This window comes from Scomber scombrus, chromosome 12 (genome assembly GCF_963691925.1).
Source record: "Scomber scombrus chromosome 12, fScoSco1.1, whole genome shotgun sequence".
Lineage (NCBI taxonomy): Eukaryota > Metazoa > Chordata > Actinopteri > Scombriformes > Scombridae > Scomber > Scomber scombrus.
In genome coordinates, this window is record NC_084981.1 from 4,942,433 (window position 1) to 4,968,938 (window position 26,506).

Sequence of the window (26,506 nt, forward strand, 5' to 3'; positions counted from 1 at the left end):
TAACCAGCAGGTAGAGACAAACTGAACCAAACTGAACCTGCACACTGTTCTGTTGACCTCTCTTATCCAGCAGTGATACTTCGTCTTTTTTTCTTTGCTTATTTCACAACGCACCCATAAACTAACCCTTTTTTCTTCTTCCTCTTTGCAGATGCGGAGCACTCGAGGTGTGTCCGTGTGGCCTGTTGGGTTTGTGGGTGGCAGAGCGTATGAGCGCCCTCTGGTGTCAGGGGGAAAAGTCGTGGGCTGGTACACCGGCTGGAGACCGGACCGCCCCTTTGCCACAGATATGGCAGGTAAGGAGTGACAAAACAAAAAAACAACCAGCATTTTAGATTTTCTTTTTTGTTCAACTAAATTAAAAATGTTCATAATCCAAATATTTAATGAGGGATAACTATTTTTCAGCATGTTTGTCGTAGTCATTTTAAATCGTTGTCACATAACACACAAACCATGTGCTGAAAATATATGTGTCAGTCCAAGAGACAGTGCTTAAAAGCATACTCAGTCATTTTGGGAGATTCACATGTATTTTTTTGTGGAGAGTTTGATGAGAAGGTCGATACTCTCGTCTTTATGCTAAATATGAAGATTAGCTTAGCTTAGCATAATAAGCAAGCAGAAGGAAATGGCTAGCCTGAAGTTCAAAAACATACGTACCAACATCTTTAAAGCTTATTAATTATTGATTGTCTTTTTCTTTAATCTGTACACAAGAAAAAATGTATAACAGCAGTTTGTTGTTTATGCTAAGTGAATAGCTTGGCATCGCTCTAGCACACAGACATGAATGCTATCGATCTTCTAATTTTTTCCCCAAATTGTCAAACTAGTCCTTCAAATAAGGCAATGATGACTTTAATCCTCCCTCAATTCAACACTATGTTTCAAAACTCAAAAGCTAATGCATAACAATGAACCTTGCAGCGGGATCTTAAGCTAATTTAAGACAATGCTAAAGAGAAGTTGATTTGTATCTGTAACAAATGAAATTATTTCTCTCAGCCTGCACACCTTTTTGTTCCTTTTCATTAAAAATCTGATTTTAGGTGTTGTATTAAAATCCTTAAAATGGGTTGGTTGATATCTGGAGGCTCAAACATAGTAGGTGAAACAGTGAAGAAGAGGTGATTGGTTTGTAAGAGACAGTTTAGAAAGCTCATTGCAGTCGCTCTGCTTCTATTGTTGTACTACAAAGCTGCTGTGTAGGAAATAATGGTGTGAATGAAATCTTGTTCCCTGTTTTTGTTCTCAGTGCTTGGTAAAAAAGCCTTTATTGATCAGCCATTGATTACACAGCAGTTAAAGTCAACTGGACTGTTTCGGTCTGTTGGCTTTCATCAGACTAGAGAACAAACAGAAAACAATAAACAGGTCTTTTTCTTTCTATGAGTTTACCTGAAGAGATCATACAGCTTTTCTATAGAGCTTCTGTGTTTTTTCATGGATTAATTTGCCATAAAATGTGATATGATCTTTCCAATTTAATGTTCAGTTACTCCTCCACACAGGAGCTCCTGTGCTACTTTGCTTGATTGTTTACTCCTGATATAAATCACAAAGCGGGCTGTCTTGTTGAGTAAAACTGTGCTGAGAGGTGACACATTAGATGGAATCAGAGTCTAAGGAACCCTGCAGCCTTCAAATGAGAGTTTATGTGTTTTGAATACAGCCTATTGTCTTATAAAGACTCCCCAGGCCTCAGTATAGTCCAACAGTGACTTCTATCTATAGCGAGAGGCTTAGAATCAACTTTAAAATGATTTCTTTTTCCAGACTCACTTTTTATTAATGATCTTGGACCTCATACGACAACTTCATTTAATGTTTGTTTGCCTTGCTGTTATTGCTTTTGCTTTCTAGAATAAATGTAGTGTTTACTCTTGCAGGAAAATGTCACCATGTTACAACTTATCTTTATGAAATTCAGCCCAAAGGCTTTTACATTGTGTGATCTGACCGAACGACGTTGTTTTATACATATTGATTTCGTCCACTATTTCATCACATTATCTTGAGAAGTACATTATACTAGTTGTATTTCTATCCAGCTTTTTCTATACACATTTTGAATTGACAGAAAAACATACATTTAAGTATCAACCTCAAAGTTAAGGAAAAAAGAAAATAGGCATCATTAAACATGTAATAAAGAGAGCAATAAAGTGTTCTTCTTGTTCCATTTCCTGAGTGTAGATACAACGTAGCCTTGTTACTTCCATCCGTGTTAGCATCTGTGTGAGGCTGCATTTATAGACACAGCAGTGCTTTGAGCTATAATAAAAACATAATGAAATCTGCATGGATGCTAACATCAGCATAAATGCTAATGTCTGCATGCTAACACGCTCACAGTGACAATGCTAAAAGGCTGATGTAACCAGTGTGTCTCAAATCACATACTTCTGTTAGTGCACTTCTGTATAGTACACTGTGTGTACACTCAGTACTTACTTGTGTAGTGTGCACATTTCAACAGGATAGTGTTGTTTCAAATCAAACATGGCTGTTGGGTATTTACCAGAAATGACGATTAGCGTTAAATTAACCCAATAAACCTACTGATGGCTTATATGTGGCAACAGTATAGTGGTGCTTAGTGCAAAAAACATATGTATAATGCAGCGATGTTCACCATAGAATGTTGTGCCAATAGCTGTTGAGATTTTTCTGTCTGAAACCAAAGTAGTGGACCAATCAACAGAAAGGAAGAGAGACACTGCAATCCAGCCACACTACTAGCATGGCTTCAAATAAGGAAAGCTGACAAATAGCCACTTGGTTTATTTGTAGAAATGAATTACATAAGAAGAAGACGAAGAAAACTTTATTTCAGATACATCCACAGGTCCATATCAATAAAATAAATATAAGAAATAATAGAAAAATTGAAACATTAAATTACAATTACAAGGACAGAACAGTACCGATATATACAGGGTCATGGCAGTATTGGTTAAAACACATTACATGTGTTCCAATGCTTCCAAAACCATAGCCATAAGTATCATATTAGTTTAGAATTGCATCAATGTGATCCATGATGTACAGGGGAGAGTTACATGTGCTCTATTGAGACTGTTCTCAGTAGAAATACAACAGCATTTGTATTGTTTGGTCCAAGGCTTAACATGACCTGTGGTTTTCCTGGTAAGTGACCCGCTGTCTTGAGAATAACTGACCACTCAGAGGTAAAGTGCGACATTGTTATACAGCTGCAAAACTGAGGAGGTGAGGCTGGTTTGGTGTACAAAACATCCACTTCTACATAGGAGACGCCATTGTCTACCTAGTCAATATTGGCAGGAGACAAAACCACTACCACGTTTTCTCCTTAACCATAAAGCTGCACTGATTATGTTTTGTATGAACAATAAATCAAATGACCAAATTTGAAATTTCCCTTAACATTTTAGCAACTTTCAGCTGATTGTTGTTAGCAACTAGCTGGTGAACATAGTGCAGCATTTACAGCTAAAAAGCCAGATTTCCGTCAAGGCTGGAGGGGACCAAAACTGAGACAAAGTACAAAACTGAGACAAAGACTTCAAGTGAATGTTTCTTTATGTCGACTGGATCTATGAAAGGAAAATGTTTTCATGATTTTCAGTTGTGACAATCATGTGAAAATCTATTAACGCTCCTTTAAACAAGTAGTTTTACTTGCCTCAACTTAAACAAACCTTCACAATGGAGGTGACATATTAGGAAAAAGCTTATATGAATCATTTTTTGTAAGGGCAGTGCAAACAAAAGATGCTCACACTCAAACAAAACCAAATTTCTACAAGTTGTGACCAACTTTTAGGACAGGGTGAATCTAAAATCAAACTCCACAAAGATATTGCAGTGATATTAAGGCATGTGGTCAGGATAGCCAGCTTTTGAGATGGTGTCCAAATTTGTCTTGTAGTTATTACCGTCCTAATGGAGAGTAAAGACTGAGCAAACATCATCATAAATCTATTTACATCTCCATATCTCCAGTGTAAAAATCCAATCAGAGGAGTGTTGAGCGCCAGGGTTCCCTCTGACCTGAGAGAAAATAATTCATCACACTAACCAAATAATACCCTGTCAGTCAGCACTCATTATTCTACTTCACCCACACACACACACATATTAAATTCAGCCTGTTTTGTTAGTAAACAGTACTAAATGTAGATTAGTTTCCTTTTTTTTTTTTTTACCATAGATGCGAATGATTGCAAACCTACTGCGTATCTTCCCAAACACATATGTTGAAAACAGCTGAGAACACATGCGCTTGCTCTCTCTCTCTCTCTCTCACACACACACACACACACACACACACACACACACACACACACACACACACACACACACATGCACAGGTCTGCCCTTGGGATTATTGTTAATTAAACCGTGATATCAAGAGTTAGCCTCTCTATTTCTCTCTTCCACCTTTCCGCTCCACCACGGGCAAGATCTCATCCTTGCATCCTCCCCCCAACCACCCCCTTCCACCTAATCTCATTCTCTCACACACACAAACACACTCACACACACACATGCACATAGACACACTGTAATTATCAGCCTTACTTTTACACACCACGCTATATAATTACACTGTCAATTTGCACCAGTAAGATTTACTGCCACTACGATATTACGGAGCTTTATTTTTTTTGCTTTAAATCCCACAAGAACAACAATGGCTGTACCCAGCAAACGACCCAAACTTTATTCACTCTTAAATTATTATTCATAGGATTTACAATGGGGTGTCTGCCGAGTGCTGAGTGAGTGCCAGTGCGTGTCCTAATAGTATTGTGTTATACAGCGCTGTATTGTTAGCGGACCACTAAAGCCTCCCATCTACCGCTCTGTCTCATTTAGCCAGACACAATGGAGCCAGGACAATGATGGTGTGGAGTACAATTCGCCTCAGTGTTTGTGGTGTCTGTGATTATGCACATGTGCGCACACACACACACAATTTCATCATGCATCTATTGGATAGCACACACCTGCCAGCACTTGAATTGAGTGGACAAGCTTACATGTTCCCAGACATGTACACACATGCCTACATGCAGTTTTTTCCAAATGCACGTTAGAAGCAAAGCAATACACACAGCAAACACAAAAATGCACACACGATATACACACCAATGTAAAGATGGTTGTACTTTCGTTGAAGTGGTACTTGTGCCTCAGGAGTGTTCCTGAGAAGGGGGACATGAAAGTGTTTAACCCCCAGTAACCCCCGGTGCTTACATCCTGCTCCTGAGATGGCTAGATGAGAGCGAGAGAGAAGGAGGATAGAGACAGTGTGCAGGAGCAGTTAAAGACAAAGCAAATACCTATCATCCTGTGCTCAAGTACTGTAAGCTCAGTTTAGCAAAGCTCAACCGAACAGAAAACTAAAAATTTCAGGTCGTGAGTCCTTGGAGAATATTGGTGTATTTCAGTCAGAACACTCATATCAAGGGCTTAAAGTGTTTATCGCAACAAGACGCATTTTGTTCTGTCTGTGCTCGTGCGATGCTCTGGAACAAATCTGAGCAGGATTGACACAGACTGTCCCTGAGCTCACAAAAACAGATGGACGGAAACCTTCAACATTTTACAACAACTGAAAGCAAGAAGAGCGAAGGGAGTTAATGTTGAAAGCAAGCTGTTGGTGAAGCAGCAAGGATGTTGAGGTCAGCGTGAGTGTAAACAGATGAAAAATGTGCGGCAAATCTTAAGTCATTACATTAGTACATTTCTTCCAGAGTTTTAAGCCACATCCCATGGCCGAAGTATAGAATGTTGAGATGTGGCGATACAAAAAATGTAGTAAGTAGACCTGAGTTAAGAACAAATTACTATGCTTAAAGGTTCATTTCCACTGGGTCTGTTACCAGATCACCAGAGCTGATCGCTGCTACTCTCATCAATGGGTGTGACCTCACCGGGAGCGCCGCAGCACCTTTCAACAGCATCCCAGAAGTGGTTCTCCGCGCCGCAGCAGTATGGTTTCGCGGCGGGTCTATTTTTGACGGAACTGTTTCAAAGTCGCGTCAAGTTCAAAAGATCAAATTGCACCAGAAAGGAAGTCAGACACAGAATAAGCATACAACTTCCGGCCAACTGTTAAAATAAAACAACCTGTTTTACACCAATATTCTCCAAGGACTCACGACCTGAAACCTCCTGATCGTATTTCAGCAACAAACACGAATAAAACGGACAGATGAAGACGATAGAAGTACAAAAATCTGAAAGAAAATGAGCAAATCAACTAAATTTGAGCAAGTTACAAAATCGAAATGTTTAGTTGTGCTGCTTCTACAGTAATTACGGTAGTCTACAGGCACCCCATTACTGCTGATGCCTCATCAGTCCACCTGTAGATCTTACCCTCACTTGAGAACAAAATCTTGAGATACTTGAATCAAATCTGTAAGAATCTTCCTTCATTTTACATCATGTTGCTGTGGCTCAGGAAGTAGAGCGGTCGTCCAATTGGAAGATTGGCGGTTCGATTCCCGGCTCCTCCAGTCTACATGTCGATGTGTCCTTGGGCAAGACACTTAACCCCTAATTGCTCCCGTTGCTGTGCCAACGGTGTACGAATGCGAGTGAATGGGTAGCTTCCTCCTGATGAGGTTGGCGTGGTAGCTGCCTGCCATCAGTGTGTGAATGTGTGTGAATGAGATGTAGTGTAAAGTGCTTTGAGTGGTCGAAAAGACTAGAAAGGTGTTATATAAGTACAGTCCATGTACGCTGTAGAAAAACACAGATTTAGTGTCTGTCATGTCGCCTCTAGGTTTCTGAAGGGGCATTGTTGTATTACCTTCTACCATCCTGGAGCTATTAAATCCAGAGTCTGAATGGAGCTAAGCTAAAGGAGCAAAAGATCTTTGGAATCACCACACAGACACATTTAAAGATGTAAAATTTGCTAAGGGGACCCTTTGAAGTGACTTCAGAGAGAAGTTGGGGCAGTTTTTAAATAGATTTCAATACAATAAGTGATTTTTTGGACCCATACCCTCGTGGCCATTAGATAAATACTGGCTTCACTACTCTGATGTGGTTCCTGCTTGATTTTATCTCGGTTGTCGGTGCCAGGTGATGTTGCCATGGTGTTTTTCCACTGCATGTCCCAGCGGTCACCTGTCAATCAAACTGTGGGTGGCACTGTGACACCTCTCTCCTTGGGTTTTCAGTTGTCCTTGTCTTTATTTAAAACAAACAAGATGCCTGTCTGTTGGAGGCTCTACCAAACACATGGAGTTGATCCCACTGTTTATAGAGGTTACCTAAACAGCTCATTTAGTTTTGGTGTATGATTTAATGCCAGATTGAATTTAATGCCTCTGAAATGAAAATGAATCACAGAGGGATGGACAGCAACAGAGGCAAAGAGGAAGTATAAGGGGAGGAAGGCAAATTAAATTGGCTGCATGCATGCATGTAAACCTAGAAGACAGCAGTGCAAGCTTATGGTTCCCTCAAGCTATAAAAGCTTCAGGTTACACTAGAATAAGATAAATCAATACAGCACAGTCAGCCAGGCAGTGTTTTCAATCTCATTCCATTTTTAATTTATTCTTCTTCAAACTGCTTTCCTTTTAATCTATTTACCATTTTCTTATCATGTACTGCAGGTTTCATACCATGTCTGAGTTTATGTTGTATGACCATTTACAGCACCGATCAAAAGTTCGGACACACTCTCCAATTCCCTTGAATGAGAAAGTGTGTCCAAACTTTTGACTGTAAAATGTTTATTTCCTCTCCTTCATCTCCTTTAGCTCAAAAACATGATCATCCTCCTAGGTGCCCAATAAATTTCATGACAACTCGGACATCAAATTTTGATCTCTCTTGTGTAGAGCTGTAAATTCTGCGCTGGTGATGGTGCCTAAGGAAAGTCAGGGGATCCCTAAAAACCTTATTAACAATTCTCTGTGAATCATTTCAGGATTTGAAAAACATTACTTTTTGAGATTCAACTCATAGATTATTTTGACCTGGTGGTGTCGCTAAAGGGGCCTCCAATATAATGTTCAATCATCGTATAGGAACTATGATGTCCTAATTTACAGCTCTGCAGCTCTACTTTAAAACTCGTTAAAGCTGAGGGAAGCTGCAGAGCTTCTGTTATTCTCTTTAGGTTAACCATGAAGAGCCATGCACAACACATTACACATTGGCATCTCATGCATTGTTATTATAAAAATTGCTTGGGGGGGATTCATGACCTCAGTATTTCAAAAATCCTGCCTACAGCGCTGGTTGAACTGGTCCCTCAAGACTACCCTGCATCGCTTCTGTGGACTTTGACCACAATGTGTTTGCTGATACGTCCACCAGCTACGCCTACATCACTTTCATATCAATATCCTATCGAAATGCAGGCTGAATGCTTAATAATACCAGCTGTAAATGTAAATGCACCATAAAATAACTAGATGCATCTTGCATGTTAATAACAGGTGTAAGTGGGAATTGAGTGCCCACTCGTGCACATCAAGGGGAGTTGTAAAAAACACTTAAAATTCTATGTAATTATAAACTGGAGGAAAATATTCTCCAAAAAATGGCAGTGTGGTATTTTGTGGATAAGCTCTGCATGCAATAGATACAGTACATGCAGTCATATTGGTCAGCTGGCGTAGGTTTAGGAGTAAAGTGGGACAAAGTTAGTGCAGAGTCTGGACAATAGCCCTCTTGGGTAAACATGGCTTTATTTAAGCTGTGATCTCCATATCATTGAGGCTGGCTGCAGGTCAGGAGATGTAGATCTGGTAATTGCTGTCGTATCTATCTGCTCCACCACCTGAGCTGCGTTTATCTCTGTGATTAGCCTGCAGTATCGCACACAGAGCAGTAATAAGCCGGATATCAGCGTAACCTACTAACTGTATAGGTATTATTCAAAGCTCTCTGTGTGTTTATTTTTGTAACTCCTTTAGTATTTGAGTAAGTTTTAGAGGCATTTACACCCTTAAATGTCACAAAAATCAACATGACCTCCAGTCTATAAACACTGCTTCTGTATGAAGCCTCAAATTGGCAGTCAGCCTCACCCTGATGTGTATGTTTGTGTCTGTTTGTCCATAACTGAGAACAGGATGTAAAGAGGAGGGTGTGTCTGTGACGGCTGACCTGGCTTAAAATGTAGAAAACTTAAGCATATAGGGGACGATAAGCCGATCCCATTTGCATGTCTACAGTTTCCCTCTGTGTGACCCGCACTGACACTCACATTACTCAGAGGACCGCTGTCTGCGAGCCATGTGTCAGTACCTCAGGATAGCTGCAGCCTAGAAAACACTTGCACAGGCAGAGGGAGAGGGAAAAATAGAGGAGGTGAGGATGGTGAATTACTGGGGTTGAATTCCCACACTAACGCGCTGATTGCCAAGGTGTGCCACCCACTAACGATTTGCATAAATAAATATTCAGTAATTTGCCGAGGCAGTGCACATGGAGGAAAATATCCTCCCGTAACACTCAAAAGGAGAAACTTCAGCATCTCTGCTGCTCCTGCAGAGAAATTCTCTTCTACTGACTGCAGCCACACTTTCATTTCTACTGTTTTGATGTGGTGTTTAAGGACTGAAACCTGTGTTTTTACATGTCAATTTACTACAAATTGCAGGTAAATTACACTATACTGTTCCTACCATCCAGACATTGATTTAAGTTTGTAAGAAAATGAATTTTGCAGAAACACCTGATTGACAGAAACTCACTGAGTCACTTTGATTTTTCCCCAACTTACAATGTGTTTGTAAAAGGTAAATGTATGTTATTTTAAAAAAGCTTCTGGTTTGATGTATTCAAGACCCAGTGTGGAGCTCCAACACGTCCATATTTGTTTATCCTTGTCTTCCAGGTTTACAGAAATAGCAATATGTGAGGAAAAATGCTTATTCATTTCTTGTGTCTGTTGATGTGATTGAAGTGTGGAAAGACCGTAATCAAAGCGGAACAGCAAGATTGGCTCTTTCTGAAAATGTAAAAATTCAGCTACCAACACATCTAAAGCTGACAGTTTAACATATTGTGTGTTGTTTGTTTAATCTGTACATGAATACAAAGATAAAAATGAAAATTGTAAAATAGTGTTAAATAATGCCCAGCATTTGACTAGTAGCCCAGGAAGTCATCACTTCTAGCTGTTCAACAAGACATGTAACTCCCCCTAAAAGGACAAATTCATTTTTTAGATTACTGATTGTTATTTATTTTCTTAACCACTTATCCCCTAGAGGTTCACGGGGGAGCTTGAGCCAATCCCAGCTGACATTGGGCGAGAGGCAGGGTACACCTTGGACAGGTTGCCAATCAGTCAATCACAGGGTTAACATATATAGAGAAAGTGTCTTAGCTAGGCTACACCATCTATACCATGTTAATTAGTAAGCATTACAAGTACTGGTAGGCAGATATGTTTTAAAACTTTGCACTCCCAGTCTTTATGCTAAGCTAAGCTAATCGCCTCCCGCTTCTAACTTTGCTCTCAACACTCTTGACATGAGAGAGGTATCGATCTTCTCTTCTAAGTGCTCTTCTAACTAACAGAGCTCAAACATGCAGTGATGTTGTACATTAGTAGATGAGAACAGGCATATTCTCCACAAATCAGTGTGCTGTTCAAGTATAGTAGAACTTTAGCTCTATTGGCTAAGCAGCTGATATTACAGTAATGTTACACTGTATAAGCCTCAAAGTTCAACTTGTGAGAAAAGATAGAACAAGGCAATGATTACTTAACTACTGTAACAACTGCTTTCTTATGTTTTGTTCATGGGATTCACCCTAATAGGTTTTGATATATTTTTACTATAAAACACAAGCCATGTAGCAGAAGTATGAATATAAAAATTGTCTCCTGGGTGTTTCAGTGGTGCAGAACTCATCTCCCAGGTAATTAATTTCAAGTTAAATTTATGTGAATGCAGGTCTATTCCTCTGTTCCCTTTCCTGTCTACTGACTCAGCAGGAAGGCTGAGACTTACTCAGATTGAAGGAGAGAAAGTGCTGATGGGATTTGTTTTCATCCCAGTGGGGGTGTCCCAAAGCTGGAGTGTGGGGGTATTAAAGGGAAACGCCACACAGGACAAGAAAGCATACAGACTGTGTAGACTATCTCTGAAACCATCTGGTGATTATTTATGAACAGAAACACCTTCAACATGCTGGAAGTTGACTGGGAGTAAAAAGCCAAAGTTCAGTTTAGAATAGTAAAGCTTATTAATAATCTCTCTTTTAGTTTCCCTACAGTTCATCCTTTGGTTTACAAAGATGTTCTCAACACTTAGAATGAAAGACACATCTATATGCATACAAAGATATTTTTAGCCATGCTATAGAGACGAGGAACGACATCTGTTGGTCCAGAGTGAAACATCCTGACAAATATTTGATGGAGTAACATTAAATTTGATACATTGACAACAGTCATGTTCCCATCAGGATTAACTTTGATAACTTTGGTGATCCAATAACTTCTAATGTAGCGCCATCATCTGGTTAGAATTCTAATTTGTGCTATGCAAATGAAAGTCCTACTAGTCTTAGCTTTACTTTTTTGTTTATGACAAAAATGTTAGCATGCTAACACACTAAACTAACCGTGAGCATGCTAAACATTATACCTGCTAAAACAAAGCATGCTATTAGCTGAGTTAGCTGCTGATGTGAGATTTTAGCTCAAAGCATAGCTGTGTCTTAACTCACAGAGCTGCTAGCATGGCTGTAGATTACTGTAGCTATTTTAGCATTTCTAGAGATGGATTTGAGGCTTTTTGAATTGGTGTTAGTTGGAGTATCTACACATCAGTGGCATTGTACTTTAAGGGACTTCTGCATTGACTTCAGCCTCAAGTCTTGGTAGTTGCCATTTGAGTGGAGGGCAAACTGGGAAATACTGGGAGAATGTACTTTGGGTGGAGTTGTTAGCCAATTACCAGCACTAGTTAGCTTTAAAAGATGCCTGACAATCACCTATTGTATGTGTTTTCAAAACTGATAGCAGTTGGAAATCCACATTTCAAGAGCACAAAACAATAAAAAATGCAAAATGAAATCCATGTGGCAACAACAATCCCACAGAGACAAACTACAGACTGACTGGAGAAGAATAGAAACCAGACAAAGAGATACAATATTAACTCTGTGTTCATTGATGAGGTGTTTCTATTCATTTGTTTATTATCCTCTTCAATTGTTTCTCTTTTCTCAGCATGATGAACATATCCATCTCTGAACAGTTAGCTCTGTCAGTAAGAGTTAGACAAAAGTGAAGGCAAAAAGATGTAAAGGAGACTCATCACGTGTCACCTCCACAGCTCTGTCCTCGGGGTCAGACAACACATCGGATGTGTGAATGACGTCTTCATCATCACACACACACGCACACACACGCACACACAATAAAAACAAGGCAGCAGCGGGCGGTTTGGGGTTAGCTTTTGCTTTTGTGTAGCTGTCTTTGATTCTCCAAATCGAACACATGATGATTTGGGTGATTAACTGCAGCAATAGATACTTTTTCAATCTTCAAACATATTAATGGCTGTCACACTGAGTGTACTTTTTGCTTTAATAGTAATTGTGTTGCCAGTTTTTCTAATCCGATTGATTTTAAACCCACCTCTGCTTTGCAATCATAAGCATTTTGACTTCCCTCTGACTTTCTCCTGCTTCTCTAAACCCCTCCTTCTCATCTACAGTGCAATTATCACAGGGGAATGGCAGACCTCTGTGGCAAATGAATTTCATATCAGCCATATCACAGTCATTAGATACACTAACGCACTCCATCATTTTCTGGTGTGATTATAATAGTCTCATAATGTGCTTTTAATGCATGCTGGCTAACCTCCTCACCTTTTTCTCTGCCTTTTTCTCCCCTCTCCTCTTCCACTCCCTTTAGGTTTTGCCGTGAACCTCCAGGTGATCCTCGCCAACCCGCGGGCGCAGTTCAAGCGGCGAGGCTCCCAGCCGGGGATGCAGGAGTCCGACTTTCTCAAGCAGATTACCAAGGTCACCGAGTTAGAGCCCAAGGCCAACAACTGCACCCGGGTGAGTAACTGGGGCATGGATGTTACCATGGCAACAGATTGGATCTACTCTTAACTGCGCGACAATGCGGGTCAAGGGCCTCGTTTTGACATGAGCGAGCGTGTGTGTGTCATCATGAAAGCAGCTCAAGGCTTCACGCTGGAGTCAAGGACGTTTGCAGTTTGTGTTTTATAATGCAGACACAGATAGACTATAGACACATAGTCTATCAGCCAAATGTGAATGCATTATTTAAATATGAGCAGATAATGTACTCCGAAAGGACACACAAGCAACATCGGAACATGCTGTATGTGATTATATTCGGTTTTTTTCCTCCGCTGACCTGATGTAGACAGTTTTGGTGTAAACATCACACTTCTTTTCAGTGATCACTCAGTCAAGTCTAAACACACTGACATCATACTCACACTGTTAAATCACTCTCAACAGTGATGACAGCATCTTCAAATCTTGGCTCAGTATCATCACATTCAAATTTTTTTTCTTCAGTATCAAAGTCATTCAGGTGATTGATGTCTGTACAATGCAAACTGGAGCTGCAAGTATCCATGATGCAGTTGTGTGAGCATCGAAACCTATTTTTCTTACTGTAATCATTCCTCCTGTTCATACTGACCATTAGAAGATCCTTCATAATGCACTTACACTGTAAGTGATGGAGGACAAAATCCACAGTCCTCCTTCTGTGTAAAAATGTATTTAAAAGTGAATCTAATGCTGATATGAAGCTTCAGTCGTCCAAATGAGTCAAATCAAGTCTTCTATGTTTCAATGTTACAGTCTTTTCAGTACCAAAGTCTTTTTGTTACTATACTTCCACCACAGCTCAACAGGGAAACACTAAGAGGGAATTTGATGCTAAAAAGACTGTAAATGTGTCAGATATCACTTGATATGACTAACTCACACTGCTGAAGCTCAATAGAAGCTGATCATCTACTTTTAAATGACTCAGTGGACACACTGTGGATTTTGTCCTCCATCACATCCATTGAAAGCAAATTTGAAGGAGATCTTTTAATAGTCAGTATGAACAGGAGGGATGATTACAGTGAGGAAACCCTCTGTCACTGTTCATATGGACACCTGACTGCTGGTTTAGGACATTTGAAAAATTAGGATTTTGTCCTTAACTCTGATATTCCTGTTGATCAGTTTCCACCAGATTAGTTAGTTGTTAGTTGTGGTTAGTTGGCCAATGTAGAATAAAGCCTGACTGATGCTACACAAGTGTTATTTTTTACCTCATGATCAACATTGAAGCATGTACAGTGTGACTTAACAGCAACAGTAAATGTCAGGCTGGTTAGTGACTGTCTCAAAAGTGCAAGTAAAATAGCCACGGGAGCTTTTCATCACTATCCTTCCAAATTCTATGTACACTTCAAACTAATTTAATCTCATCTGGACCCCCTCCAGTTTCTTACACAATTCACATGTGGCCTCTCTTACATGACCTATTTTGGTGATGCACTTCTGACTGTATTACCACTGTTAAAACCTCCTGCTCTATTTCAATTATTCATTGCCATCCAGACCCTTTACTGTAATGCAGCTGTCAATTATAGTTTAGACTAAATAAAATACAAATCATGCTGTATTATTTGATTCATTTAGGAACATTGTTAAAATGATATGTTAATTGGCATATTTGGTGAGCACCTAAACATACATACAGGAGTATAAATGCCAACACAAAACAATTTAAAAAGAAAATTAAGCAGTCTAGAAGGTTTCTAAAATTCTCCAGTTTAAGCCCTACTATAGATTCAAATACAGATATTTTAGTTTATGGGTCAGTGATGTTTTTTGTGTACATGTGGTTAAGTCAAATTTAAAGGGCTTAAAATGTGAAAATATATGTATGAATAACTTGCACACATTCTTTTTTTGTGGACCCAGCATCAAATTTCTACATTTTATCCATTTTGAGAGAATATATTAGAGGATTATGGCAAAACTGTCTAAGTGGTGTAACCATAAAAGATTTGTACCAAATAATTCAACTTGCTTAAAAAACACTACATTCTCAATAAAACACCATATCAACTAGTTTGGCATGATCTTACATTATAACTTTTTATATTAAATAAAGGTAATGGAATACAATTGTTCTAAATATTACATTTAACCTGGGGAATCATGTCAATCCAATCCATTTCAGTTGTTTTTTAAATGACTCAATTATTTGTATAAGTACACTTAAATACACTGTAGGTGGATAACATATTTAATATTTATCATTCTTTTGTGGTTACACCATTTGACATTTTCAGGAGCATTCGGTCTTACTTTTGGTAAAAAGCAATGGTGCAAATGTCATTTTAAATGACATAAAACCAACAAAAATACTAAATGTACATTTTAACAAACCTGATGCTGCTTTTAAAACTATTTTTAAACATATTTTTGAATTGCTCATCTTGCCCACCCTTGTTTGTTACTGACCCTTATATTTTATTCAGATAGTAGATTTGTCTTACACGCCTATATTCTACACACACTCGTGCCTTCACCTTCATCTTTTAAGCGGTGACAGTCAGGCCCATTTAAACAACAAAGGAATATGTGGTTTGATTACAAAGGGCAGCAGAGATCAGTTATATAATAAGAATGTAGTTGGATCACACTGACCTGCATATTGAAGATGGATGACACAGACTAGGGTTTAATAAAAGCACAATTTATCAGTCTTAATCTGTGTGTGTGTGTCTGTGTGTGTGTGTAGATATTAAACTGCAGTCATAATAAAGGCCTCCCATCACAGCAGTGACTAACCATGGGGCATCTCTTCCCCCTCTATTGGCAGCATGAATGCTTAAAGCTGGTGGCGTGGTCTAAACTTAGACACACACACACACGCTGCAGCTTGAATTGGATAGAAATGGCGTTATAGTGCTATCAATTCTAGTTCTGTGCTTAGACAGCTCAGATCGATGCAGCTCATCTCGAATCACCACAGCCCCTGTTGGCACTTGGTTTTATGAAGCCACTCATCCTCTTGACAACCATCACAGAGGCGCTATAAAGGACTTTTGTGAGAAATGGATTCTATTACTTTTTTTTTTTTAATCTTTCAAACAATGCATGAGCTAAAAATGTCACGTCCCACCAGTTGTTCCAAACAAACACTTGTAAAAGGATTTATTTGAAAAACTGCTTTAAATGACTTTCATGAATGTGTTTTTGGTTTATTTTGGTGATTGTGTTGTTGGGTCCATCGAAGACGGTCAATGTCAGTGTGATGTGGGCAGTGATTTAGATGTCTGGAACAAGGTTAGATCTGTTAGACACTTTGATCCATAGATAGGCAAGATATGATAATCAATTAATGAACGCATAACACCTCCACAACAACACTGTACGTTCATTTAGAACAGGTGGGATTCATCATGTTTACGAAAGTCATTTACGACTGTTTCCTGGTGATACGAGTGTTTGGTGAATCCGACGTGGCACACTCGTAAATTCCACCTCACGAAAAAAGTGCGACAGATTTAAGAAAAAAAAAAATACGAACATGTTCTTGCATCTGGTCCAATGTGTCTCAAATCCGGATTGAATATGACAGATTTATATAAAGTTGCTTCACACTTTGCCCAAAACATAATTTAATATGCAGATCTCCATGAGACTGTACATGTATGCTCCCACTGCTGCTCAGGGGCTTCACAATGGAGGGAAAAGTGGAACTAACTACCCAGACTCTCAAAATGGAAAGGATTAAGAGTATGCACATGGTTTAGTCCACTCCTGGACATGGGTTGGACAAAAGTAGTCTGTTCTCACATGATGTAATCATACTAATGTTGATGGCGAGATCATTCAGCCAATCATATCTTCCCAAAAGAAAAAGAAAAAGGTCAGGCAAAGAGAGAAAAGAAAGAAACCAACTTAGAAATAAATGATTCAAAATATAAGTGGGTGAACAACATCATCTAGTGCTGTTTTAGAATTGTATCTAGATTGAAGCCAGCTCGCTAACATCATCTTATTTCTTAATTAAACTTCATAAAAAATCATAAAAATGCCAACCACAGTTTCCCAGAGTCTAAGGTGATCCAACAATGGCTCCAAAAAACCAAAGATGTTCAATTTAAAACGATAAAAAACAGCGAAAAACAACAAATAATCACATTAAAGTAGCCTAACTTTCTGTCAGTTGGCTAATTGATTAATCATAATCATTTCAACAGTTAAGTTAAGCTTCTGTTAAGTTGTTGAATGAGTTATGTGTAGATGAGAGTGGATGTATTAAGAGGGGAAGTGGGTCCAGTGGAGCAGCAGATGGTCAGGGCTTTAGTTTCGTTCTATGGTGCTGCTGATGGTGAAGCTCCAACACCCAACTGTGAGGATGTTGTTTGTTTGGTCCAGTCATTTCATGCTTTGGGGGTGGGGGGTGGGGTTGATGAATATTGCAGCAGGTAGGGGCGCTGGAAAGACGTCATGGGCCAGTAGAATCTAATCCTTCATAACATTGCAAACAGTTCTTTGTAAAGAAGACTGCAGGAGGCTTCACCTGGAATCAACAAATGTAAAATCTCATTTCACTGGTTACCATATGCATGCAGGTCACACTGGAAGTCCCTGGTGGGTTCTGGGTAAACGTTTCCGGCAGGGAATAGGATAAAGACCCTCCTGTGTTGCTGGATCATCATTTACAGCTGGGTGCTGCTGCCGCTGCAGACAGCTCTGTGTTGAAACTATCATCATCATTATCAGCCCCATTACCATAATGGAGCTGCCTCGCTGCTGATATTAATACAGGCCATTAACGGGCTGTGACATCATCAGTCATCAGCCAGCGCCACACCGACAAAAGGATGCGATCTGAGCATTCATCACGTCACAGTTAAAAAAGCAGCAGGATGTGACATCATCGCTCATCAGGTCACTGCTGTGTGGACAGGAGCTGTGAGTGACAGTGTGTGCAGCGATGACATCACTCTTTATCATTTATGTATTTGCAGTGAGAAAGAATAACTCATGACTTGTAACATATTGGAGTAGAGATAACAGAGACAATGTGATGACATCAGGAAATGTGCTTGTGCAATTAGAGATGACATCATCCCTGATAACTGATTTGGGTGAGGAGGAATTGATATCAACAACAATACAGGAAATAACTATACAGGCAATACCACAGTCTTTGTTTTCTATTGGAGAGTCCCAGTGGCCATGAGCTGAACTTTTATTGGACGCCCTGTTTCTGTTTACTTCCTGTCACCTGTGTTGAAAGCATGTCATTGAAGAGGAACAGCTGATTCATTTGTCATTATTATTTCTTATTCCTCCTCATTTAACTACAGAAACCTAAATACAGTGCAGCTGGTTTCTAGCTAAGTTGCTGTTGGCTGTACTGTTTGTCATTTCTAGTAAATTAACATCCAAATATAACAATATAAAACCTGTTTACTGTTTAAAAAGTACCAACAAAAGTAGTAATCACCCATCTTTTACTTGAGTGGTTACTGGAGTGCACAGCTGATAGCTATGTGGTTTGTTTACATGCTGTAACAGAAGTGCATATTAACAGATTCAGTGTGGACAGACAGCGTCCGATGTTACCTGATAGTTAGACACTTGCTTTGCTGTAAGGACATGGTGTAATATAATACACATGGAAGACATGCAGCTCAAAGTGCTTTACAATAAAAGAAATCACATACACCTAGTGCTTCATATTAAAAGGGCCTAAAGGGAACATGAAACAATGTTAAAAAAGGACAAAAAATAAAGAAATAAAAACACGAGTGTAATATAAGATGGAACATTTTTAAAAAGGAATAATTTTAAAATAGTACATAGTAAAAGTAGCTAAAAAAATAGAATAAATACAATATATAAAATGAAGTAAAATACAACATTTGAAAAGAAGTTCAGAAGTGCATCAGTGTGGAGATGACCGATAGAAAGCTAATTAAAGACTAAAGAGAAGAGGTAAGTTTTAAGCTTAAAAATACGCAATCTAAAAAACGAATAAAAAAGATGAAAAAATCAAATTCAAAATAATAATAATTTTTTTTAAACATTATGTCATTTCAGCCTCATTTACAAATAATATCCTCGACCAAGTTTAAATGTACACATTATACATGTAGGGAAATATGCCTCCCTACATGTAAAGCAACAATGTCATTTTTACACTTTGCTTTCTGAACAGATTGAACCAACTACACATAATGTGTTATTGTTGAGCTTTAGAGGTGTTAATTGGCTGCTATATATGTACTGTACAGTCATGAAAGTGGTATCTGTCCTCTTATACCTGCAAGAAAATATTTGAATATCCCACAATGTTGAATGCTTTTCTGACCAGGGAATGAATTACAACCAGGCAGACTACTCATCATTTAGAGTGTAGTGATATTATTTTCATGTACATACATGACAATACACAAATCATTTTGTTGATCAGTTAAGTGACAAAACTGTCATAGACATATCATGCCCATGTCCAGCTCTATATTTATATTCTGGGGCTCTACTCAAATATCTTTGCATGATTTAAAGTTAAAAAAACAACTACTTATTTATCTTGTACTGACCCTTTCAGCAGCCCCTCAGTTCAGCCTCTGTCTGAAACAGGCCGTTTTAGCTCCTGTCTCTTTAAGGCCCCCCTCCTCGGGTGCTTACAAAGCCAAAAAAAACAACTATAGTAGTAGAATTTCCATACTTTTACTCAACTTCTCAAATACACCTGTACATGTTCAAGTTTGAATCCAAAAGCGGACAATGCAAACAACCTTAGTAACCAAGGCTACGTGTACTTTACAAACGGAGCATTCAGCGTGTGTTGAAACCCTGGTTTTTGACTTGCAGGGAGCATCTTTCACCATCACCTCAAGTTTTAAAACTTGAATCCAACAGTATGAAAATGATAGAAGATCACAAAAAATGTAATATGACTCTTTGATGTATCCAGACCCCTTCTGGCTGGTTCTAGCTGGTCTGAACAGTTGTGATGGAAATGATTTAATATTGATGCCCTTTTCCAGCAGCTGTGACACACCCTAACTCCAGGCAGCTCCGTCTGCTTTGAGGAAGGTATCTAGGATCAGATCACAGACCCTCAATACCAACCTTGACAATGTAGGGCAGAAATGCCCATCTGATGGCCGGGGTCAGTATCTGGAGACGACTGACAGGAGCTGTAATGTAGTTAGAGCGGGAGAGTAATGGCAACAGACAGCAGTGACAGGACAAGAAAGGAGGGGAGGGGAGGGGGGGGGGGGGGAGGTAGGAACAGATGGAGACAGATGATAGCACCGGAGGAAAAGGAGACAGAGAAGAAAAGGAGGAGAGGAGATGTGTAGAGAGGCAAAAAAGGGAGAGGCAGATGGATTGATTGAAGGTGGAGGTTAAAAAAAGAAGACGGACCGAATGACACACAGAGGGAAAAGGGACACAAGGAGGTCTTCTGCCACACACTGAAAGACTATCCCGCCGTCTATTTCATTTGCATCGGCTCTCGGGTTCCCGCTAAATGTAATTATTATTTCATTAATGCGCCTGAATGCATCTCGGTCCACTACTAGGTCTGGTTTGGGTGATCTGATCCGCCGTGCACCTAGAGTGCATTTAGAAATATTTTTTTCCCGTCTGTCCCATTAAAGGATAATTCAGCTTTAATGTAACTTGGGTCTTTAAGATTGAAAGTTTAATCTTGACCTTGGAAACAGCAGTTGACGAAAACTGTCTCAAGTCCTTAAAGTGGTCAGAAAAACAGAGATTTGAACATCTATTATTCTATGACAGCTGGGAAAACCATATCTGCTTTCTGTTGAGGATGATTGTGTGAAATGATCAAAATCTCTACAGAACAGCTATTAATGGACCAAGTGGTGAGATTGTTTTTGTCAGTTTGGACACGATTTCAATTAGGAGATGTCACTTTTTAACAAACAAATAAAAGCTGACACAGATTTATTAAACACGAATCAGCAGTTTCTTCTGTTTGTTATTAGCAAAGAGATCCGTATAGACCTCATTTACTTGATAAAGCAACATAAAGATCAGAGCGGCCTGTTGTTCTTATAGACAGTGAATTTTTAATTACAGATCAAATGTAACATTTTCTTTCAAACTTACATTGGTAATAATAACACTGTGTTCATCATGGACATCTCTAAAACACATGTAAGAAACATGAGTAGGTTTTAAACCAATCACCATGGAAAGCCAAACTTTTCATCCAAACTATTCAGTTTAAGAGCTGATTTCTTCTTTTTATAAACGTTCATGGTTCTAAGTAATCAAGATGAGATCCAGGCCCAAAGTTATGAAAATAGTACAATAATTGACTCTGTGCAATCTAAATAATGCATCTAAATAAGATCCATGTTGCAATAAACTGTAAATAAACTGCGCTCATCCAAGATCTGTGTTGATTTCAAGACAAAACTGGAAACAAAAAAGTAGTGTATAGTTTAGTCACCTTGTCATGTTTCAGATATCTATAATTTCATCTCCGCCTTACTGTTTGAGGCCCAATGATATACAATTATCCAGTATTTCTCTAAACAAAGCAACCATTCAGTCTAAAAAAAAAAAAAAAAGGTCTTTCCCCTCCCATTAATCATCTCCCGACCTGTCATATTTATCTGCTGACCCTTTGGAAGGGCCTGATCCCCAGGTTCGGAACCACTGGGCTAAACTAACTAACTGTATATAAAGAAGTTCAAACCAGCTCCACCTCCAGCAGCTACAACAGTAATATGCTGCTAATCTAATAATATCATACATCATACAGATGTAATGAGTACATTTATTTTAAGTGCATTCTACTGATAATACTGATGTACTTTTACTTAAGTAGGTTCAGTAGTTTCATTCAGGACTAAATGGAGTGATGTTACAATACTTCCTCCAACAACTGTCTTTTCAGTACTTTCAGTACTCAGATTCCTCTTTACTGAAACAAGGCTGTGTTCTTGTGCTATTAAGGAGAAAAAACTAACCTGGTAAAGCAATTTTTCACCAAGTTGCCTCAGGGAGGAACAGAGAGAGAGAAAGAGAGAGCAGGAGAGACGACGAGAGGTAAAAAAAGTCGAAAAGAGGAAAAAGTGTGATGTGATGAATGTGAAAAAATGGAGAGCAAACTGGGAGAAAGAGACTGGTGCAGAAGGAGAAAGAGAGGAGTGTGAGTCCAGGGGAACGGGGAGGGAACTCTGACTGCATAATTGGTGCGTGTGCACACACACACACACATGCACATACTCACACACACATACTGTACCATTTTCCCTGCAGCTCTGGAGTGATGCTTTAGTGGCTGCTACATTAGCCTCGTTAGATATGCAAAGTGGGCCAATTAGCAGCGCAGCGTGCAGGAAGTGACATGTTCCACCTGAAGAAGCCCAGAGACAACGGCAGGATTCACAGCAAGCAATAAATCATGCCAATGTGACTCTATGTGTATGTGTGTGTGTGTGTGTTGCTTTGGACACAGAAATGTCACACGCCTGAATTATAGGTTCATTAGCTTTAGGCTAAAAGAAACACATCCTTACTCAAAACCTCAGTTGAATCTGCGAGAAATGAAATCTATCCCTCGCTCCAGGAAAATATCAATCTTTGCATCTGTTGCAGTGTTTTCTCACCAGTATATTGCTGTGAAATTGGCTGCAAACACAAGACAAACAGCTGCAGTGATGTGTGCGCTGCTTTTGATTTGATCCATTTCTGGAGGTTTCAGACTGCTTCTTGTGTGTGTTTGTGTGTGTGTGTGTGTGTGTGTGTGTGTGTGTGTGTGTGTGTGTGTGTGTGTGTGTGTGTGTGTGTGTGTGTGTGTGTGTGTGTGTGTGTGTGTGTGTGTGTGTGTGTGTGTGTGTGTGTGTGTGTGTGTGTGTGTGTGTGTGTGTGTGTGTGTGGAATCCCTCCTGGCAGACCGACGAGCATCACATCCAACAGCAGGACGATACAACGCAATATCTGTTTCAAAGCAGCTTCAGAGTACAGCAGTCTTTCATTTGACAGATATTTCATCAGAGCATCATCAAGGAGTGAAAGCTTTTTATTTTTTTAGAAAGTGTTTTAAGTGACTCCATTTTTTTTTTGTTTCAGGTCTGCTCTGTAGCTTGTCGTGAAGGATAATTACAGTTTATTACAACTTGCGTCACACTCTCGTATTGTAGCTCATAGTGTTACCAAAACAAGATCCAGGTCTTCTAGTCATGTTGGTCCTCATCAGTCTAATCAGGTCAAGTTGGTCAGTAGACTGCACAGTTGTAATCATTTTAATTAATTAACAAGAGGGTTGGCCTGAATATCTTACTTCTGGCTTCCCTTTACCAATTGGATGTCTTAATGATGCTGCTACATACCTAAAATTAAAGGTACACTATGGAGTTATGTTCACATTCATTGTTTTCCATCAAAATGCATTATATTTATTCTTGATGTCCCACAAATGAGTTGAATGCATTTTTTTCCTGCATAAATCTTTTGCAAAGTTGATTTTTAAACGTATATCCTGAAAGCTTCGTTGTTTACACACTTTCTAGCTAACAGCCTTATTGTGCTTTCTGCTGGTGAATTGCTCTGTTTCTTAATAAGTTACCACCGTTATCATTCAGTTGATTAGTGTAAAAACATTAGCAGAAATGTATATCACTTGTTCATGTGGCGTTGTTGGCAAGTGCAAAATACAAACAAAATAGGACCATGACCTTTTACTTGAAGAATAAAGTAATAGTTCTGGAATTATCCTTTAACCTACCTTTAAAGTCCCTGAAAACAAATCTAAAGTATGTATTATGATACTAGATATTCACCACTAATTAGGCAGAAATAAAAGTTAAAGTTCATATTTTTTACTCAATGTTTAACACTCAAGAAAACGTATTAGTGCTGAAAAGGGGTTGTTTCATCAGAATGAATGACAGTGGCCAATAATGGTGGAAAAATAAGCATCCAATCCAACAACTATCAGCACATTTGAATTCATATTTTGCCAAGTCCTTAGTGGAAAGAAGTTACATAACCCTTTTTCTCCAACAAATCCCCACCCACTTCAAACCAGTGAAAAGGGCACAGACACAAATACAAAAGTCTGTCAGGTAAAACACCCCCAAAACTTTAGCAGAAACCTTTGTATTCATGCAGGACCTCATAGCCTGGAGTAAGAAGCTGATTGAGAAAATAGGTTTTTGAGCCTTTAAGAGCCACTGAATAATCAGACTTAAGAGCTTTAATGTACCGTGACTTTCCTAAAAGATTTTTCTTCACAGGCTCACAAAAAAACCTCTGGCACACAATATCCAGTATCAGCAGCTTTAATCCAAAAGATACCAAATTAAATCTTAAGTCTTACACTGTATCAGGAAAACTGCCATCCAAATGCATCTATGCTGTATTTATCCAAGCCTGTAAATTCTTTTTTTAGTATCCTGCATTTCCACTGTCAGCAGATTGTCTAATTCATCCTTCTTTGACTCTTTTTCAGGTGCTGGTTTGGCACACTCGCACAGAGAAACCGCACCTCGCAAATGAGCCCAAACATCGGAAGGACACTGTAGTCATCGAGGTGTGAGACGATGAGCCGAGGAGCAAATCCAGAAGCCGAATCTGGCTGCTCATCATCTCTCTTGGCCGGGACTGATGACAGCATCCTGCTTTCCTTCCTTATCGGGTTAATACAATCTGTTCACGATGGATGGAGCCTCTGAGAAGCTGCATGATTCAAGACTTCTGGCTGTCTGTTATACGTGCTTTGTGAGAAATGGACAGCACTGAATATGCTCGTTTTACAAACTGGGATGACTTGGACTGTTCATTTTCCTCCACCCACAGCTTGCCAGTGTAAAAAAAAAAAAAGGTGAAGTATTAATGTAAAAACATGTTGCTGAATTTCAATGCGCCATGTCAATCATTTTGAACTATTAATGTCATTTTGAATAATGAACACATCATTTTCAGACTGTGATACCGTGACATAATTACCATAAGCAATCAAGGCTCCTGGTACAGATACAGTAATTGGTAACTGCTTATTAAAATGGTATTATAATGCTGGTGTTTCACAAAGTTAGAGGATTTTTCAACCTTCTAGGAAATACACTTATTTTCTTTCAAAGAGTGAGACGTGAAGATGAATACCATTCTCATGTTTAGTAGAGCTGGACTAGTTACCCTAGCCTAGCATAAAGCCTGGAATCAAGAGTAAACAGCTAGCATGGCTCCCTCCAAAGCTCAAAGATATGGCAAACAACGCCTCTAAGATTGACTTAGTAACACATTATGTCTCATTATTTCACAATGTTAGAGGATTTTTTCAACCTTCCGGGAAATACATCTATGTGCTTTCTTTTCCAAGACTAGGACAAGAGAACAGAGCTGGACATGTTAGCCTAGCCTAGCATAAAGACTGGATTCCGGAAGAAACAGCTAGCATGGCTCTATCCAAAGTTCAAAGGTATTGCTAACAACACCTCTAAAATGGACTTAGTAACACATTATATCTCATTTGTTTAAACCTGTACATACACAGAAATGTAAAATGTGTTATTTTAGGGGGAGTTACGTGCTGTAACGTTCCTTGGCTAACAACAGTCAGGCACAGTATCCCAATGACTTAGCATCACAGTGAGTTTGCCAGGGGTGGTACCATCATGTCCAGAAAGAAAAAAACAAAACCTGTGACCAACGGTTGTATCTGGCAACCCACTGCAGACATTGCACAGAAGCTAAACTGTTCATCACGACGTTACAACACATAATCCCAAAATACTGTTTTATTTTTATTTGTGTATTTAAAACAACATAGAATGAGCTTTAGAGATTTTAACGGTCATTCTTGCACTTTGGACATTTAAATTAAAGCAGTTCTTTCCCCCTGCTTCCAGTCTTCAGCTATGCTAGGCCGACACATCCCAACTCCAGCTTCATACTTCTTGTACAGGTATGAAATTCCTATTTTTTCTTATCACTCTTTGGAAGAAAAACATTTAGGAAGACCGCACCTGTTTCACTAAGCTAACTAAAATGTTGGAAGGGAATTTTTCACTGCATTTATCCTCTGCCAAACATTTTAGCTCAATTTGTTCTGGAAAAACAGGGCCCACTACACATTTTCATGGTGGCTCATACCTGCAAGATATCAATCAGAGGCCAACAGAGGCAGCTAGATTTCTCAGCACTGATCTTCTTTGTTTAAATGAATCACATTAATGTCTCAAACCTAATGTGGTAATGATTTATCGATGCCTAAATGCTACATAATTCTCCTTTAAATCAGCCTGAACTGATCATATATAATGAACTGGGGCAAAGTTTGCCTTCCTCTGTGTATGTGATCTGGTTTGAAAATGGTCGACTTGAAGTAACATCTCTCCTGCCAAGCTGCCATCAATAATGTAGCCTATGGGCCGACAACAAAGAAAACTCACCTCACACGAAAATGCACCTGCCAGCGGAGGAATGAAAAGGAATGTACTGAATA

The 26,506-nt window shown here is 39.1% G+C and overlaps 1 protein-coding gene across 1 annotated transcript in view; it reads left to right on the forward strand.

Moving 5' to 3' along the window:
- Window positions 1-24,598, forward strand: part of b3gat2 (beta-1,3-glucuronyltransferase 2 (glucuronosyltransferase S)) — a 51,990-nt gene extending 27,392 nt beyond the window's left edge. The window contains exons 2-4 of the mRNA XM_062430591.1: window positions 152-296; window positions 12,911-13,059; window positions 24,512-24,598. Coding sequence (XP_062286575.1) covers window positions 152-296; window positions 12,911-13,059; window positions 24,512-24,598 — 381 coding nt within the window. The remainder of the gene's footprint in view (window positions 1-151; window positions 297-12,910; window positions 13,060-24,511) is intronic.
- The last annotated feature ends 1,908 nt before the right edge of the window (window positions 24,599-26,506 follow it).